The 16,607-nt window shown below is 41.9% G+C and overlaps 1 protein-coding gene across 1 annotated transcript in view; it reads left to right on the top strand.

Annotated features, from left to right (window-relative positions):
* ARG2 (arginase 2) overlaps window positions 1–16,607 on the top strand; it is a 23,171-nt gene continuing 6,564 nt past the window's right edge. The window contains exons 1-4 of the mRNA XM_030451782.1: window positions 1–292; window positions 420–492; window positions 13,730–13,907; window positions 14,720–14,879. Coding sequence (XP_030307642.1) covers window positions 176–292; window positions 420–492; window positions 13,730–13,907; window positions 14,720–14,879 — 528 coding nt within the window. The 5' untranslated portion in view covers window positions 1–175. The remainder of the gene's footprint in view (window positions 293–419; window positions 493–13,729; window positions 13,908–14,719; window positions 14,880–16,607) is intronic.

Raw genomic sequence — 16,607 nt, forward strand, 5'->3', positions numbered from 1 at the left:
GTGCGGCACGAGGGGCGGGACACACCTCCGAGCGCGCGCGCTGCCGTTGGCCGGGCGGCGCAGGAGTGTGGGGGGCGGGTCCCGGCCCGGGCGGCGCGGGGCTGCGGCTCCTCAAAAGCGGCGGAACGGCGGGCGGTATCGCTCGGCATCGCTCTGCGGGCTGTGTGTACGCATCATGGCCCTCCGCAGCAGCTTCGCCCGGCTCCTCCGCAAGCAGGCGGACGCGGGGCTCCATCTGCGCAGGCAGGCGCACTCCGTGGCGCTGGTGGGAGCCCCGCTCTCCAGAGGGCAGGTGGGCACGGGGCGAGCGGACGCCCCTTGTCTCCCCTCCCGCCCCCTCCCTTCCCCTCGGTGGTGCCGGCGCACCTGGCTGCAGGCAGCGCTCTGGTTAACGCAGCCTCCTTCTCTTTGTCTCGCAGAAACGGCGGGGGGTGGATGACGGCCCCGCTGCTCTCCGCGCCGCCGGGCTGGTGGAGCGGCTGACCCAGCTAGGTGAGGCATGGCGCGGCGCCGGGGGCTTCACCAGGGAGGGGCGGGAAGGCGGAGGGGACTGCGGGGCTGCCCTCATCTACCCCCTCCCTGGCCGAGCATCCCCTTCCCTGCCCGTTTCGGTGGAGCGTGACTCAGCCGCTCTCGGCGACCCCGGGGGGTGAGGGGTGAGAGATTCCTTGCAGTGGATCACGAAGCCCGAAGTGCCCCTGCACTACCCGTGCCCCAGGGAAGTCGGTGACCGACGCGGTTCTGCGGTGCCGGTCCGGAGCGGTTTGTCGCATACCGACTGGTGCGTGCCGAACCCGCCGGTGTTCCGTACGCAGCCGTACCGGGGCCTGGCGGGGATCCCCGGGACAAAGAGCGGCCGGGTGTGCCCTCGCCCACCGCCGTGCGCTCCGGGTTCCCGAGAAGAGCCGGGTATAGCCCCCCATCTCCTGCGTGGGCACCCTGAGCGCTCTACTGGTGCATGCAGTGTCTGCTGTTACCGTGCTGGCTTAAGGAAAGCCAGAGAAACCTGAGGCCATTTAAAGCGTTTTGTGTAGTCGGTGTATCTGTCTAGTCAAGGAATACTTTTGGCTGTGTTATTCGATTTCTCACAGCATGTGTTTTCTTCCTCCGTGTTCATTACCAGATACTTAGATTGTTCCTAAAATATTTGTATGCTTTTCTGGTGGGAGCTGTCCCTGCCCATGGCAGGAGTGGTGGACCTAAATGATCTTTTAAAGTCCCTTCCAACCTTGACAATTCTATGATTCTAAAAGACATTCAGAATTTTCTGGAGAAATCCTCAGATTCGTGTTTTCAGTGCTGTTTTCAAGCAAAGCTGAATGAATGGAAAGTTTCTGGTCTTTTTGCCTGGTATCATGAGTGTTATTCGAGCAAATCTATGCGCTTAGTTGTGTCTCAGGATCTTGCATTGCTTGCTTCTACAAGCAGAGACCTGCAGAAAACTGTGTCACAGTTATTAGACATAAGGCACGACAGATACAAAGTTGTAAATCTGAACCCTGTCTTGGAGAATCTTTAATGTAAAAAGCTACTGAAAGCCTTATGATGGGGATGAATCGCAGGGGTGGATCACAGAAAGAGCTGTGTTATCTGCTCTATGGGTGCTTGGTGTCACTGGAGTTTAGATGCATGCAGAGGAAAGATAATTGCCTAATAACCCTCTAGTAAACTTAGTCTGAATTATAAGACCTCTTTTAAAACAGAAGGTATTGTTCTGTGCAGCCCTATAGGCGTATCCTGCATATTTTATGATTCACAAGCCATGAAGTCCCAGTTTGCAATCAAATGAGTTGACCTTTGTTTCCTGTCTTGTTTTGTGCAAAGCTGAGATATAAGTCATCCTTGGCAATATTTGAATTCTAGTGAGCAAGAACATAGAAGACATAGAAGAGGGTGTCCAAAAGATGTCTTACATACTGCAGTAAATGCAGGCATGGAGGTTACTGAGCTTAGAGTTAATTTAAAAGTAACAAGTTGTTCTAGACAAGATTGTAGGGAGCAGTATGTTTATATCTTTATAGATACAGTTTTATACTGGAAGGCTTGGGGTTTTTCTTTCAAATAGTTGAGATCTAATACTTTTTTTTTAAGATGTCTATTGGAGGAAAAAAACCCACAAAACCAAGAAACTAGAAGAACTCATTTGCATGACACAAGCTCACTTCAGTAGGAACTTGGAGAAGACAGAAAGGAGAAAGCAATCCTTCTCTGGATCCTAGTAACAAAGCTGTGGGGATAGAAATGAAGAAAGCTCAGGCTCAAAAAAAGAAAAAGTAGAAGGTGAAAAATATTTTCACTGTTTGGTTGGTAATGGATGCATTAATCAATAATGCACATGGAGATATTTTCTTGCTGTTTCCTTATAGTTTTTAAAGGTTCTGGGATTTCTTTTTCCTGCAGCTGAAGTTTCCTAATGCTGACACATTCTTCCACTGGAGTAGGGTTTTTTTCAGTTGATGTTTATTGCTGCTTAAACCTTCTGCAGCTCTCAAGAACCAGTTCAGATGAGGAAGGGATTATAACAGTTTCTGCTGTGAGGGAGCATCCTGAAACAATGATCAGAGTACACAGAGGAGCTGCTTAGCATGCAAAATCTGCTTGAGGGCAGGGCAGTAGCTTGAGGACACCACCATGTCACCTTTTCTGTTGTGCACATCTGTTGTTCATGGAAATATAGCAAAATATTGGTGTTGTGTGTGGGCTGTTTATTATGCCAGGGAAGAAAAGTAGTTATGCCTGTAGTACTGAGATAATAGTGCCATTGCCTGGGTTGCTGTGCTACACCAAACTGGCAGTCGAGCTTTGGCTTCTTTCTTCTTGTCCTTTTAAAACTACTAGTTTTCTCTTCACACACTGAAGAAGACAACAGAGCCACAACATTATTTCCAGTATTAGCATAGATATTACAGTTACCTGTTACAGTTACCTGTTATGTTAAAAGAAATAATAATTTTCATGATATCTTGAAAAGGAGCAGGTAAATAATACTGCAGCAGACCATGTTTCTCCTTTGAAAAGAAGTAAGATTTATGTAAAATATAGGGCTCCTGTTCTCCTGTCTGTATTGACTGCTGCTGAAACATTTGTGTTCTTAGGGTCTGGGGATGGGGAGGTGGTGGTTGCCGCATGCCCCCATACCCTACTGGGAGGCAGAGGAGTGCCATAGACATGACTTTTGTTGTCATTACAAGCTTGGAACTAGGCATGAGGCCAGCTTTGGAATGATGCTTCCCAGTAGAAGAGCAAGGAGAGATTCTGGGCAATCTGAGGAAGTACAGGTGGGAAAAAGAGTTCCTGTGATGAAAACTGTGTATTAACAGTAACACTCAATATTGCACTCACTTGTTTCAAAGTGGAAGATATTTTTGGTGATCAGATTCTTCTGATAGCTTGAAGTTGTAAAGTTTGTTTTATTAGTTTTCCATTTGTGTATTCAGATTCAGTTAGACCTGAATAAAAGGAAGATGCTCTAAAGTCTCCTCTAAAATGTGTCATTCAGGCAGTCTGAACACACTGCTTTACACTTTGCTTTCAGTGGCTCCTATCTTTGGGAGAGAACTTTATTGTTCCTTTTGCTCTATCCTAATTTCTGTTCTTCCGTAGTCCTCTTGCAATGTCCTGAGCTACTATTATGTTTTCTTTTTCTATTTTTTTTCAAGTCTCCCTGGAAAGAGACTGTGACTATACCTGCATGGTATAATAAATTCTTGGCTGCCTAAAGCAATGACTGCCTATGAACAGCTTGTTTGTGCTTAGCATGCTTAGGCTGAAATATGAGGAGGGAGCTCAGAGGCAGATGGTATCACAAGTCTGTACCAGACTGTCAGAAATGAATGTGAGCCACTGGCTGGACTAACACTGGTACGTGTTGGTAGTAGCTCGAGGTGTACTCAGGAGGAGAGTTCATATAGCAGAAGTCCAGCTCCCAAGCCAAAACCAGTGGGTGTGCAAGTCTGTAGCAGGGATAATTTAAAATATAACTGACACCACCTTGGTGATGTTTCTTTTGGCTTTGCTTCTTCTTCCAAGTGAAACTAAAATATAAACACCTTAAAGGACTTTTCCATTTTGCCAAATAGTTAAAAAGTACTATAGGAAAATTGAGACCCATAACTCCTTGGTATGGGGGAGGAGAGGGTACAAAGCTTACAGGGCTGTGTGTTGTTTTGGCAGTGAAGAGAAATGAGTGCAGTATGTTGAGGCTCTTGGACTTTTGGTGGGAAGGTGTGCAGAAGGCAGGCAACAGATGCTCTTGACCTAAGCTATAGAAGATGCAAAGTATGAAGTTCTTTGAAGTAAGAATTTCTTGGACCTCTCCTGTTTACTGCAGATTAAGCACAGAATCTGATCAAATTAAATCCAGAGTATTTCCTAGTCCTCTTACTTGAAGAAAGGGACCATTCTCACATTTTTCTAAGCAATACATTACTCTTGTGTTAATTACTGTAGCACTTGAGGTGACTTAGATCACCTTTGCTATTGCTATCATGGGAAAAACTTTAGTATAGAATTTCTTCCCATGTGTTCATCCTTGTATTCATTCTTTTTTTTTTTTTCTTGTGTTTGTGTGACTGTTGATATCCTGGTTTTTAATTAACAAAGTTTGGATCCAGGTTGCTGGTTTGTCAAGGCAGTGCACTGCAGAGACTTGTGGCTTCCAGGCAGAAGTATAGCTAGACTTGTAGTACCATGGTCGTTCTCTTTGACTAGCCTTCTGTTTGACCAGAACTAAGCTCTTCAGAAATAGGATTCAGGAGGTCTGTGTTGTGACTTGGAAAAGCGTAACCTCCTCTAAAAGAGCAATGGAGCTGCTAATCCCCATGTGACTGGAAATAGGCTCCTGCTTTGCCTAAAACCACTGGTTCTTACTGACATCTGCTGCCAAAAGAACAATTCAACTTTGCTGTCTCACCAGCATTGCTCATGTGGTTAGTTTCAGTCTTAACAATAAATCATGAAGCAGTTTCTTCTACAGACCTAATCCTCTTTCCACCTTTATCTTGCTGAAGAATTTAGGAAGAAGATAGTCTTTCAGTTATGCCCCAGGAAATGCATAATATGCTTCAGTGATGGAAAAATAATTTTTGCCAGCCCACCCAGTAGATGTGTGTTTTAAGAGCTGTCTGTTTTCCTGAAGACTTGGATGAACTGTAGCATTCTGCTTGCCTCATATTTGATTAAGATTGGATTTACAGACTTTTACAAGATCTGTCAGGAATCCGGTATTCTTGGGTTAGGATCTAGTTAAGATTTGTACTCGCTCTTACCTCAACTGTTTCTTTTCAAAGCTTAGTATTTTTAAACTTTAAGACTTCCTAGTTAAGTAGACCCTGTCAAATATATCTGTACAATTCCAATGAAGTCTGATTTTATTGTATAGATAACATCAAGATCAGCCTTTTTTTAACCTCTCTCCTCACGTTTTCTGCTGTTGGTAAAGTTGAAATGGGAGACAGACAAGATTTTAGTTAACTGCTGGCATTTTAAGCAGTTTTAGTGAAATAATCTGCATTGAGGAGATGAGAAATGCTACTGCTCATGGGTTCTTTCTGATCACATCTGCTGTCAGTACCATCAAAGCTAAGTCTATTCCTGTGTTAGGAACACTCAGGAAAAAGCTGGTTGGGGTATAGCATAAAGATGTTGGAGTCTTCTGCCCTACAAAGCAGAAATTGTAATGCCCTTTCTTTATCTAACTCCCCCCACACACCTTTTTTCCATGAAACAGAACAGTGGAATAGCAGCTCTTTTTCCTTTTCCTTAGGCACAAGCATGTACAAGCATGACTGCTTAATAATATCACTAAAATATACTTACATAGTACTGCAGTTTATTTCCAGAACTAGAATAAATGATATTTTTATTTATACAGAGATCCAGGAGGCTCTGTTCTTATTTACCTCTCAGATATCAGTTAGCTGTGACTTAGCTTAGCTTCAAAGGCCTCCTCATTTCACAAAAAAACAAAGCACAGTCAAATGGATTGGTTGTATCTGGCATTTGCAGTGAGCCTTTGAAATGATGCCCCTTGTCTCCAGGTGCTGCTCCATTCCACTCCATGAGGGAAGGCAGCCAGGAGCTGATTCTGATAACCAGGGGGGCAGAAGGAACCCTGCTGAGGTTTTAGAGGAGAACTGTCTTGGGGAGGCCTCCACTGAGGCCATCTCTTCGTTACTTCTTCACAACACACCTTGTTGGTTAGCTCAGGAAGCTAAGCTCCTAGAAGTGAGGGAGTGTACTCTGACAGTAATGATAGTTTATCCTTTTGAATGTACCCTTTGGATGATTACAGGCCCTGGAATTTACTAGAAAAATGCCAACAGTGAAAGTATGTGGAGTCAGAGCACTGGGAGGTCAGGAGTTGGTCAGCTCTGATTCTCTTCCCTTCCTCATACTGATGGAAGACACCCTCTGCTTGTTTTGGTTTGCAGTCAGAAGCTTTGTGTCAGTCATTGATTTTATGTTTGGTTTGTTTTTTTTTCCTTTCACATTTAACTGGTGCACATTTCAGGTTGCACATTATCCATGAATTTGGCTTGAAAAGAAATCTAATTTGGGGTAAAGTTAATTCACTTTCATTGCAATTGTTCCTCATAAAAATTTAGTAAAAATGGATCTAAAAAATTAAGCCATGCTGGTGCAGACCAGGAAACCTGAACTGAGTATTTCTTCCTAATTTTTGAATAAAGCAAGATTAGATTCAAGAACCAAAGAACAGAGCTCTTTGGGTTTATGGTGATGCCATTTATCATTGATATTTTCATATTATAAACTTAGTTTTAATAGCTGAATTTCTGCACCTATAAATTTATATCTGAATTGGAATAAATTCAGATCAGATAATTTTTTACTTTTTCTTACCATGAATGGTGTGGAAGGTGAAAAATTACTGGGGAGGGGCAAAAAGGGAGATGACCAAAGAAAATTTACATAATGAGGTGGGTTTTGATTTGCTTTATGGTGCACAGGGTCTGTTACTATATTCTCATTTGAAACTTTAATCCTGTCTCTCATTGTGGACTCATAAGGATACCTATGGCAGATATGCAGGTATGTGAGTATGGTACACCAGATTCTTTTTGGATAGAAGGTGGAAATTTCTGTGGTAAAATCACCTGGTGGGAAGTGGGGAATGAGGCACTTAAGTCAAATATAAAAAATAATTATCATGTATTTCGTTTTAATATGAAGAAGTGAGCTGGTCTGATGTCAGGCTCTTGAAGCTAATAAGAGGGAGAGAGACAACTTCAGTAATCTCATATATTCTGCTGTCCCTTCCTCTCAAGTGTTACCTGTCTGGGTTCACTAATATAGTAACTATTTACTTCGGTAGCAATCTAAGCACAAGGTGCTTGTGGTTGAGGAGAGCTGTTTTGGTATTATTATTTCCTGTGTCTGTAAGTGGCTATTTGTGTTCTTACTCTTGGTAAATGTTTCTGGGTTAAGCTTGTTTGAAGGGAATTAGACCTTGTGCAGGATTTGTTGGTGGAGTGGCAGACCACAATAGCTGCACCCTTGCCTTGCCTCTGATGCAAGCCACAGTGCAGATGTTTCGCAACTCCCAATACTGATGTTTTTGGAAATCTCTTCAGGTCAAGCATAGTGAATTTCATATGAGCTTAAACTTATTAATGATTATCAATGGGAAATGAGGTGGATGCTCAATTTCAGGTCGGAAAAAATATTTCTTGGATTGTTTTAAGCAAGGGACAACTTGAGGCTAGACTTGTAGCAATTGGAATTGGGTTTGCGTGTTGTGGTTGGGTGAGCTGAATCTTCTTAAATAGGTACAGATACAGAAATCTTGTCTTAAACAAGACCTTCTAAAATTCTAAAAGGCAGGGTGGAAATTACTGAGACATGAATTTGCTTTTAGGAAGCAAAATTTTAGAGCTGGCAGAAACCTACTGTGTCATCAAATGTCTGTATCTAACAGGAGATTGCTTCCAGCAGTTAAGTGTTCAGTTTAAAGGGAATTGGACACTGTGTGATGAACTGCAAAGGAAGAAGGTCAGCATTAAACCAGGCTGCTGAAGTCTCAGTCTCTTGTAGTGGGAACCTTGCTAGCCTAATATTCATGTAGAAGAAAAGTATGCTCTTTGTACAGTTTTTACACACACCCCAGGATGGTTCTGGAGGGTTAAAGCTGTCTTTTAAATTGGCTTCAGAATGCCAATTAATGTCTTAATGAAGAGTAATTTGTTTGCTGTTGTGCAATGTCGTGACAGTGTCTGAGAGGATTACAAAGCCTGTACCATAAGCCAATGAGTTTATACTGAAAGGAAGGAGGGTAGCAGCTTGTAGCCCTTTGTTTCCTTCATAGGAAGGTAAATGTTAAATTTATCTAGAAACATTGTTTATAATACTCATTTTTTCCTGAAAAGCCTTTCTGTCTGGTGATTGACTAAGCAGGCTGTAATTTGAGAGAACAGTTTGCAGGAGTGATGCTTTCATGCCAGTGCTTTTATATAACACAAAGTATGAAGTAAGACCCAACAGCTGGGATTTTCAGATTCCTTTGGAAGTAGTTCAGGGTTTAGAAACCTGGAAAGAGAAGGACTCAATTTTTCCATAATTTTAGAGGGTGTTTTTTTTGTTGGTTTTTTTACCTCTCACAAATACCCAGTGTTAATTAAATAGGCAGTGTCAGGAGTTGTGCCTCTTATTCCATGTGCTTTTGCTCCAATTCTTGTTTGTTGCCTGAGAGAGCTGTTATGTTTGTCACAGTAGAATGCCACTGTAGAATTCCACCTTCTATCCAAAATGGGAGGTGTCAGCAGGCAGCCTGTATTTTGGAAGCTGCATCTCCTACTATCACAGTGTTGCTTCTGGTTCTGGGCAGCATCCTAGTTGAGAAGTGTAGAAGGGAAGCTTTCCCTGCTGCTGCCCAGATGTTTTCCAGTTAAATACCCCTAGACTTAAAAGCCACCTGCATTTACAGAAGAAAAAATTCTCTGAATCTCTACAGGGAAACAACTATAGTAACTGCTGCCTACAGTGGGTACTGAATAAATGGACTGTATTTTGTTTAAGGTGACAGGAAGTGAATGTTGCCATTGTCAGCTTGTTAAAGGGCACCTAAGGTCCCAGTTATAAGCATGGTTGGGTTGAACCTGAGTTAATAGCTTATTTGAAAAGGGATGCAGGAAACTGTTTTCTTAAATATGTTCTGAACTGATATTTCTAACTTTTACCCCTGTGTATAAGTTAAGTGACTGCCTGCCATTGCCTGGTCTGCTGGTTAAATACCTGTGTGACCTTTTCCTAATCTGTTCTGGTCAACAGAAGTTGACCTAAGAAAGATATATTGTACAAATCAAGCTAGTTACTTTTTTGGCTGAAATGTGCCCCCAAGCAGCTCTGCTGAAACTGTCAGAGGGTGGCACGGAACCACTGAGGATTGTTCACCTAAGCTGTAGAGGAGATGTGTGCTGCCATTACACACTAATAGCAGAATCACAGGAGGTTAGGGGTTGGAAGGGTCCTCTGGAGATCATCCAGTCCAACCTCCAGTCTTCCAGAGCAGGCTGCAGAGTGGAATCCAGGCAGGTTTTGAATGGCTTCAGAGAGAGATTCCACCACCAGCTCTCAGGGCAGCCTGTCCCAACGCCCTGCCACCCTCAAGTTAAAGAAGTTTCTCCTCATGTTTAGATGAAACCTCCTTTGCTCAAGTTTGTGCTCAATACCTCTTGTCCTGTCACTGGACACCAATGAAAAAATGCTGTGCCCGTCCTCCTGTCATCCACCCTTTATGTATTTGTAAGCACTGGTAAGATCCCCCCTCAGTCTTCTTGTAACAGGAGGACTCTTTAGCATATAGATCTTCATTTATGTAACTACAGTGTGCATATAATAGTGAGATTAATAGCTTTATCTCCCTCCTATCTATTTCAGGCTCCTGTAGCATAAATAGATGAATTAAGCCTGGGTTTTTTTGTTTTACTTGCTTCCTCTTGAGCCAGGGTGCTGATGAAGCTGACTGGTATGGACCTGGTTGTTACAAATTTTCTGGACTGCTGATAATTGACCAATGAGTCAAACTGGACATATTTTTCATCTGTGTCAAAACAAAGATGTATTTTGATCATACTTAATTTCATATTATTTAGTTACTAGCAAAATGTCTGGTGTTTAGTCTGTCAGTACTGTATCACTTAAACAGAACTTGAATCCTGGCGAGACCTGGTCAGCTGCACTGACAAATGGTGTGGATGCTGTGCTTTTTAAGGAATGTAAGGAAGCTGTCTGTCTTGTCTGTCCATGTCTTTTTCTAGTTTTCAGAACTTGAATCTGCTGTCTTTTAAAAGGCCCATGTATCTTCATGGTAACTTTCTGTGCTGTTTTAGAAAACTGTTGATAGCAATTAGTACCTTAATAAAGTGGGCCCCAACTACCAGAGAAAGCTAAGTGCTTATTGTTTAGTGTGGTGGGTTATAGAAATACTTTATTAGTGGCCAAGTAACAGCAAGATCTACCAGACTGCACTACACTACAGCATTGAGCAATGTGTATTATGGGCAAAATAATGTAGTTGAGAAGGACTTAGTTTTTAAATTTCTTTAAATCAAAACTATGTGCAAGCAGGCAGATGAAATGGAAAATAATTCAGGCCTTCAAGTATTAGAGTAGTATCTGAGACTCTAAATGGAAGGCAAGAATATACATCAATTTTTTAATTTTACATAAATTCTCTTTGCTCCTCAGTAAGCATTAAGACATGTACATGTTGATTCAATCTCTGTGTGGTCAATATAGATAAATATATGTGCACGTGTGCATGCACACACTTCAGACCACTTCAAGACACGTGGTTTATCTATGTACAGTGAATTGTTTTGTTGTGTACTATCTCTACTAAGCTTTTTAGGCACAATTTTTAAAAAACAAATGACTCGAACAAATGAAAACCAACCAAAAAAAAGAGTAGGAAGAAAACATATCAGTATTTAAGGATTGAGTTAGTGTGTACTTGTGATATTAACTGTATCTTAATCAAATAGCCATTGCATAGCTGGGGGCAAATATTCTATCACCCTGGGACACCTGAGCTATCCCCTGCCAGCACATGGAAATAGCAGGCCTAAGAGGGGGGCAAAAAGCTGAGAAAAGAAGCTGCTGCAAGATGTATTAACTCAATTTGAACAACAATAAAGTTTTGTAGATGGTAACAGAAACTGAAGGCATCTGTTGTCTTCAACAGACATTAGTTGTTTGGGTTTTTTTAGAAAAATAACTATAGAGGGGTATCTTAATGCAAGAGATACAAAAGTACCATTTGTCCAAAAAGTGGAAAATACCTCAGAATTTTGGACCCCAGAGGTGGGTCTGTCCATCTCTTTACCAAACCAGAAGCTGTATGAACCCGATATGATTGTAAATTAATGGCTTTTTTAATTCAGAAGCTGAACCCAGTCTTTTTGCCTTACAAATGGGACTGGGAAGAATGCAGGGTAAAAAAGAGAATCTTGAAGACAAGTGATACTTCTATAAGCCCACTTGCTAGAATCTGCCCTGTTTGGCTTGCCTTGACAGTAACCTGAAGAACTGATTCCTTAAAGTGCTATGAAAGGTGGCATGGTTGGCTCTTTCTTTGTTTTACACTGATTAAAGATGAAACTTCATCATGTAATTTCCTTTCATTCTTTTTTATCCTTTAATGGGTAAGAATGCTGTGATGTGCTGGTATGTCCTCTAAAAGAGAACAAAAGATAAGTAGCAGTCCTTTCTTACATTACATTGTGTTATGGGCTGTGCTGCAATCTGTAAGTTGCTGAACACAGGACCTAACTGCATATTTACTTCACACAGATGTCAGAGGTATGAAATGTATTATTTATGTGTACATCTCCAAAAGCTGTTGCTGTAATAGCAAAGTGTGGCTTCCAGAACTTGTTTCCTGGGTATACTCATATACTTCCATCACACCATGAAGTACTGATATGTGTAGTTTTGAAGGAAGGCACAAATAAAAAAGAAATAGATTTTTGATAGTCATTAAAAAGGTATCTCAGAATATGCAACTCTTCTCTGGTTCTGCACAGCAGCAGAATGAAACAGAGGGTAAAAAATGTAGTGGTCACAGAGGTATCTGATACCACAACCAAATTTGAACAAAAAGGGCTCAAAATTCCAGAGCCATCATCCTATTGGCTAATTGGGTATTGCCTAAGGGAGGGGAAAAAATGCTGTTGTGTGCATGTATTGCCTTTTGAAAAGCAGGGAGTGGGATGTCACAGTGCTGCTTACTGCTTTCTTGGCTCTGCAAGTAATGTGTTTTCTCAGAGTTGCTGAGATTGTATTTATTTGACAAGTAGCTGTGCTGTATCCTCTCCTAGCAAATACCCTGACATATATCCCTGCAGTAAAAGTCTGCTTGCCTATTTTCCAGCCTCTCTCCCAGCCACTCACAAGTGGCTCAACCATTTGCCTTCATTCCTTTCATCAGTCAAAGCTCCTTTTGAAATCAGAATAGGCATATTTTTCTCCATGCTACTTACTTCCTTTCCAACAATCAAGTTATCAGCCTGTTTCTAGAGATTAGACTAATAGGTTAATGGAATTTAAGCAGGAAACCTTGAGCACCAAGTGGGCTGTTTCTTCACGATTATTTCCTTGCCTTAATTTCTCGAATTACCCTGCTAGGCTTGGGATAACTAAGGCAGAATGTCAAGCTCTGGCCTGGATGCTTTGAACTGCAAATGAGCCGACTGATTCTGAGGAACAAAAGGGTCAGGCCTGACTGCTCTTCTGGGTGGTCTTGACTTAATAAGCCACCATTGGTGTGGGTGGCTGTAAATACCTTGGGGCCTTTATAGTTCTCATCAATGCTTGTGTAAAACTGAGGGGCTCTGGCCTGTGAAATACTGTTAGGAATTTTGGTACCTAAATGGCTGTTAAGAAAGCACATGGTATTGGAGAGCAGAGCTTCTAAAGGTAATCTCCATAATGTGTATGAAAGAGAATGAAACTTTAAATGCAGCCAGTGAATAAATATGCTCTGTGTTGGGTGGAGAAAACAAAGAAACACAAATCTTTGTTTCCTAATCTTTGAAATGACTGACTTTTCAGGTTAAGTAGACAGAAACACATTTTAGAAAAGGCTGTCTCAGATGCAGAATGTTGTCAGGTCTCAGCAGCCAATTAAGTGGTACCTGGCAGTGACAGGATCTCCGGGAGCTGGCATCCAAGCCCCAGAATTAAAATGCCTTCTTAGAGCATCTTGCCTGGGAAATGGGCAGTTTCTCTTACAAGGCACTAGTGCATACTCCGTGGAGTTTCTTGAAAGTACTGTAAGTACATTTCCATTGTTGGTAATTTGGCACTTTTGTGCCTGGATTCTTGTGGGGTTTAAAAATGGAAAATAATTGTGAGGACTCAGGTGAAGTTAGTGAAATGTATAGTTCTAGGCATCTTGGAGCTCATTTAAAGCTGTACACAATCTGTTTAATTAAGAAGGAGAATAACAATACAAACTGTACTCTTTCATTTTTTTTTTCTGAGTGACTTTCTGTGATACTACTATTGCTTTTATTTAGCAATGAGACAAGCTTTTAAATCTATGAAGTTGTGACATTTTTTTGCAAGTGCACAAAAATAGTCAAATGAATCAATTCCCTTGTTATTCCTTTAATACTTGCTCAGTTAATGTTCTGTAGGGATAATATTTTCAGCATTTCTCTGGGCACTCGTTTAAGGAATTCACTTTCTCCTTTTGTTGCTGTGTTTCCAGGATGCCAAGTGTACGACTTTGGAGATTTGAACTTCACTCAAGTTCCCAACGATGAACTGTACAACAATCTGATTTTATATCCACGCTCAGTGGGCTTAGCCAGCCAGGTCCTGGCTGATGCTGTAAGCAGAGCAGTAGCTGCTGGACACAGCTGTGTAACTATAGGAGGTGATCACAGGTGAGTTGAAGGAGATGCAGTTAGAGGTGCATACTGCAGGCATTTGGAATATAAGAATTTAATTAAAAAATAAGGGGATGGTGGGAACAACTTGAAGTCGTTTCCTGGTAATACCATAGGTTAGAAGAATTTTGATTGCTGGGGCTTTCATAGAAGACTTCTACAAAAATCTGACTAAAACAGTTCCTCTTAGTTCAAGACTGTTTAGCAATCTGCAGACATAAGAGGTTTTCCTGTTTGGAAAAGTGTGTGTGATCAGATCCCTGTAGGAACTGTTGCAGTTTCTTCATTGCTGAATGTTCAGTGATGTGTCTCTTATCCCTCAGCTCTCAGGATGGGCTCTCAGCTCTTTAGGTTGGATTTCTAATGCCTGCCTGAAAACCATCTTGTAATAGATCTTATATAAATTTCTTTCTCCTCTTTCACTAACCTTTGGTCCGAGAACTGGTTGAAGAAGGTAGAGTATGTGACAAGGAGTTGTAGGGGGAGGTGTCATGCCTGGAATAAAAAATAGGTGAATAGCAGAACTGATGATTAAGCACAAAGAGATCATTTGGATAGAACAGGAGACTGGAGAGTGTGGAGGGTGACTGTGTAGAGGTAAGTGCCCTTTCTCATCTGTCAGCACTAATACAATCTTGTAGACTTACTTGGAGTCTCCTGCAATTGTGACAGTTTGTATGGGATGTACCCTTTATTGTCACAAATGTCTGATGTGCTGAAACATGGCAATGTTGCAGGGACTTCCCATTGTCCTTGTAGCTGTTCTGAGTGAGAACTTGTGCCTAAAGCCTTTGCTCCTGTACTTCCAGCTTGGCGCTTGGTTCTGTCAGTGGCCATGCACAGCAATGCCCACACCTTGGTGTGATCTGGGTAGATGCACATGCTGATATCAACACCCCTCTTACAACCCAGTCTGGAAGCCTCCATGGACAACCTCTCTCATTTCTCTTGAGAGAGCTTCAAGATAAAGTAAGTATCTTGTACAGTTAGGCTGCACTGAAAGCCTCAGCGTTTTGTTTATTCTGGTGTGAGGTGCTTTCTTGCCTCCTGCAATACCTTTTTTACCTGGTTACAACAAAAAATACACATTTATGTGTGTATATACACACGTACACATACACATACACAAAAGCCCATGCACATCTACATATGCATACACACACTCAGCAACAAGAATGGGAAAAGGTTTTGTGAGCACTCCTGTGAGCTATGCTGTAGGCAGGAGTTCACACAGGCTGTATGACCCAGCTGACCATGGTGCCATTCTGCTTCAGGAGTGGGTGCTCAGGCTGTGCAATGACAGCACCTCTGCCAGCTGAGGGACCAGCAGAGCCTGTGAGCTGTGCTGGGCTCCCCTCCAGTGACAGTTCCTGTATATCCTGCATGCTTCTGCTTAGTTTGGCTCTTCCATGTTTTGACAGCCTTGGGGCCTGACCCAGGCTGTTGTGCATCATCTCTCCTAACTGGCTGCTGTCATTTTAGCTCCACTGGTGAATATTACAAATTGGAACAGCTGTACTTGCTTGCAGGGTGTTCCTAAAGAGTCTTTTTCTTGGAAAGAGACAAGTTACCCAAAAAAGCTGTTTACTGGGGCATATGGACTCCATTGCCAATTTTTGCTACTGTTGAGATGCTAAACAGTAGGCTGCCATGAGGCCTACCTAAACTTTTTGGCTTAGCTGTGGACTGTATCTTGTCAGTCAGGTACCTGTAGCATCAGCTGGAAATACTGCAGTGGCAGCCTGTGCATTTTTAATGCAGTAGGAACTTGGATATGAGTCTGCTGCTGCTGAAGCTTAGGCTGGAGCAGGATCAGCAGCTGCAGGCTGAGAATGGATGCTGGAGCTGCAGAATACCTGACTATTTTATTCTGGCATTTTGCACTGCTGGTCATTTATCTTAAATTTCTTTTTTCTCTCTGATGGGGATGCTGTGTTGATAGGAGTATTCCTCTTCCAAGTAAGATCAATAATGTCTAATGGTTTTATGGCTACTGAAGATCATTGCCTTAGTACTTGTTTGGCATAGCAAGATTGCTATCAATTGGTAAAGCTTGCCTTGCCTGCTTTTCTCCTGCCATTTCTTTCTATTGACTTGTGGATGGAATTCATTCAAGTTATTTGGTGCTTTTACCTACTTTCCTCTTTCTTATAAGTATTTTATGGTCTCTACAAACATGCTAAAATTCCCAAAGTAATGCAAAATTAATGGAGCCTCTGGAAATACCCCCCTGACTTGAGAAGGTTAATATTAAAAGTTACTGTATTTATAATTTTTTTCCTCTAAGTTAAAGGGGGTGATATTTTTTTCTTTTTTGGAACTGTAGAAGATACAGAAGCAGAAAATTTTGGAACTTTGTCTTGGTGAGAGTAGGACAAAGTGAATCAAAGCTACCTGAGCTATTAAAGAAGGAGGAGAAAGGCAGAATAAGACAGAATAAGACTGACTCTTCTGTCAGTAGGACAAAAGTATATAATCAGTTTCTTGGGTATACACCCAAGATTTCTGTGGGGCTCTGGGTCTTGGAGAGCACAGAAAAGCAAGTTTGTTTGGTGGTCATGTTTTCTTTTTGTTTGTTTGTGGTTTGTTTTGGTGTTTTTTTGGGGGGGTTGTTTGTTTTTCTTTGGTTTGGGTGTTTGTGGTTGCTTGTTTCTTGGGGGGGTTGTTTTTGGGTTTGTGTTTTTTTTGTCTTTTAGG

Source organism: Calypte anna, chromosome 5A, assembly GCF_003957555.1.
Source record: "Calypte anna isolate BGI_N300 chromosome 5A, bCalAnn1_v1.p, whole genome shotgun sequence".
NCBI classification, from domain to species: Eukaryota; Metazoa; Chordata; class Aves; order Apodiformes; family Trochilidae; genus Calypte; species Calypte anna.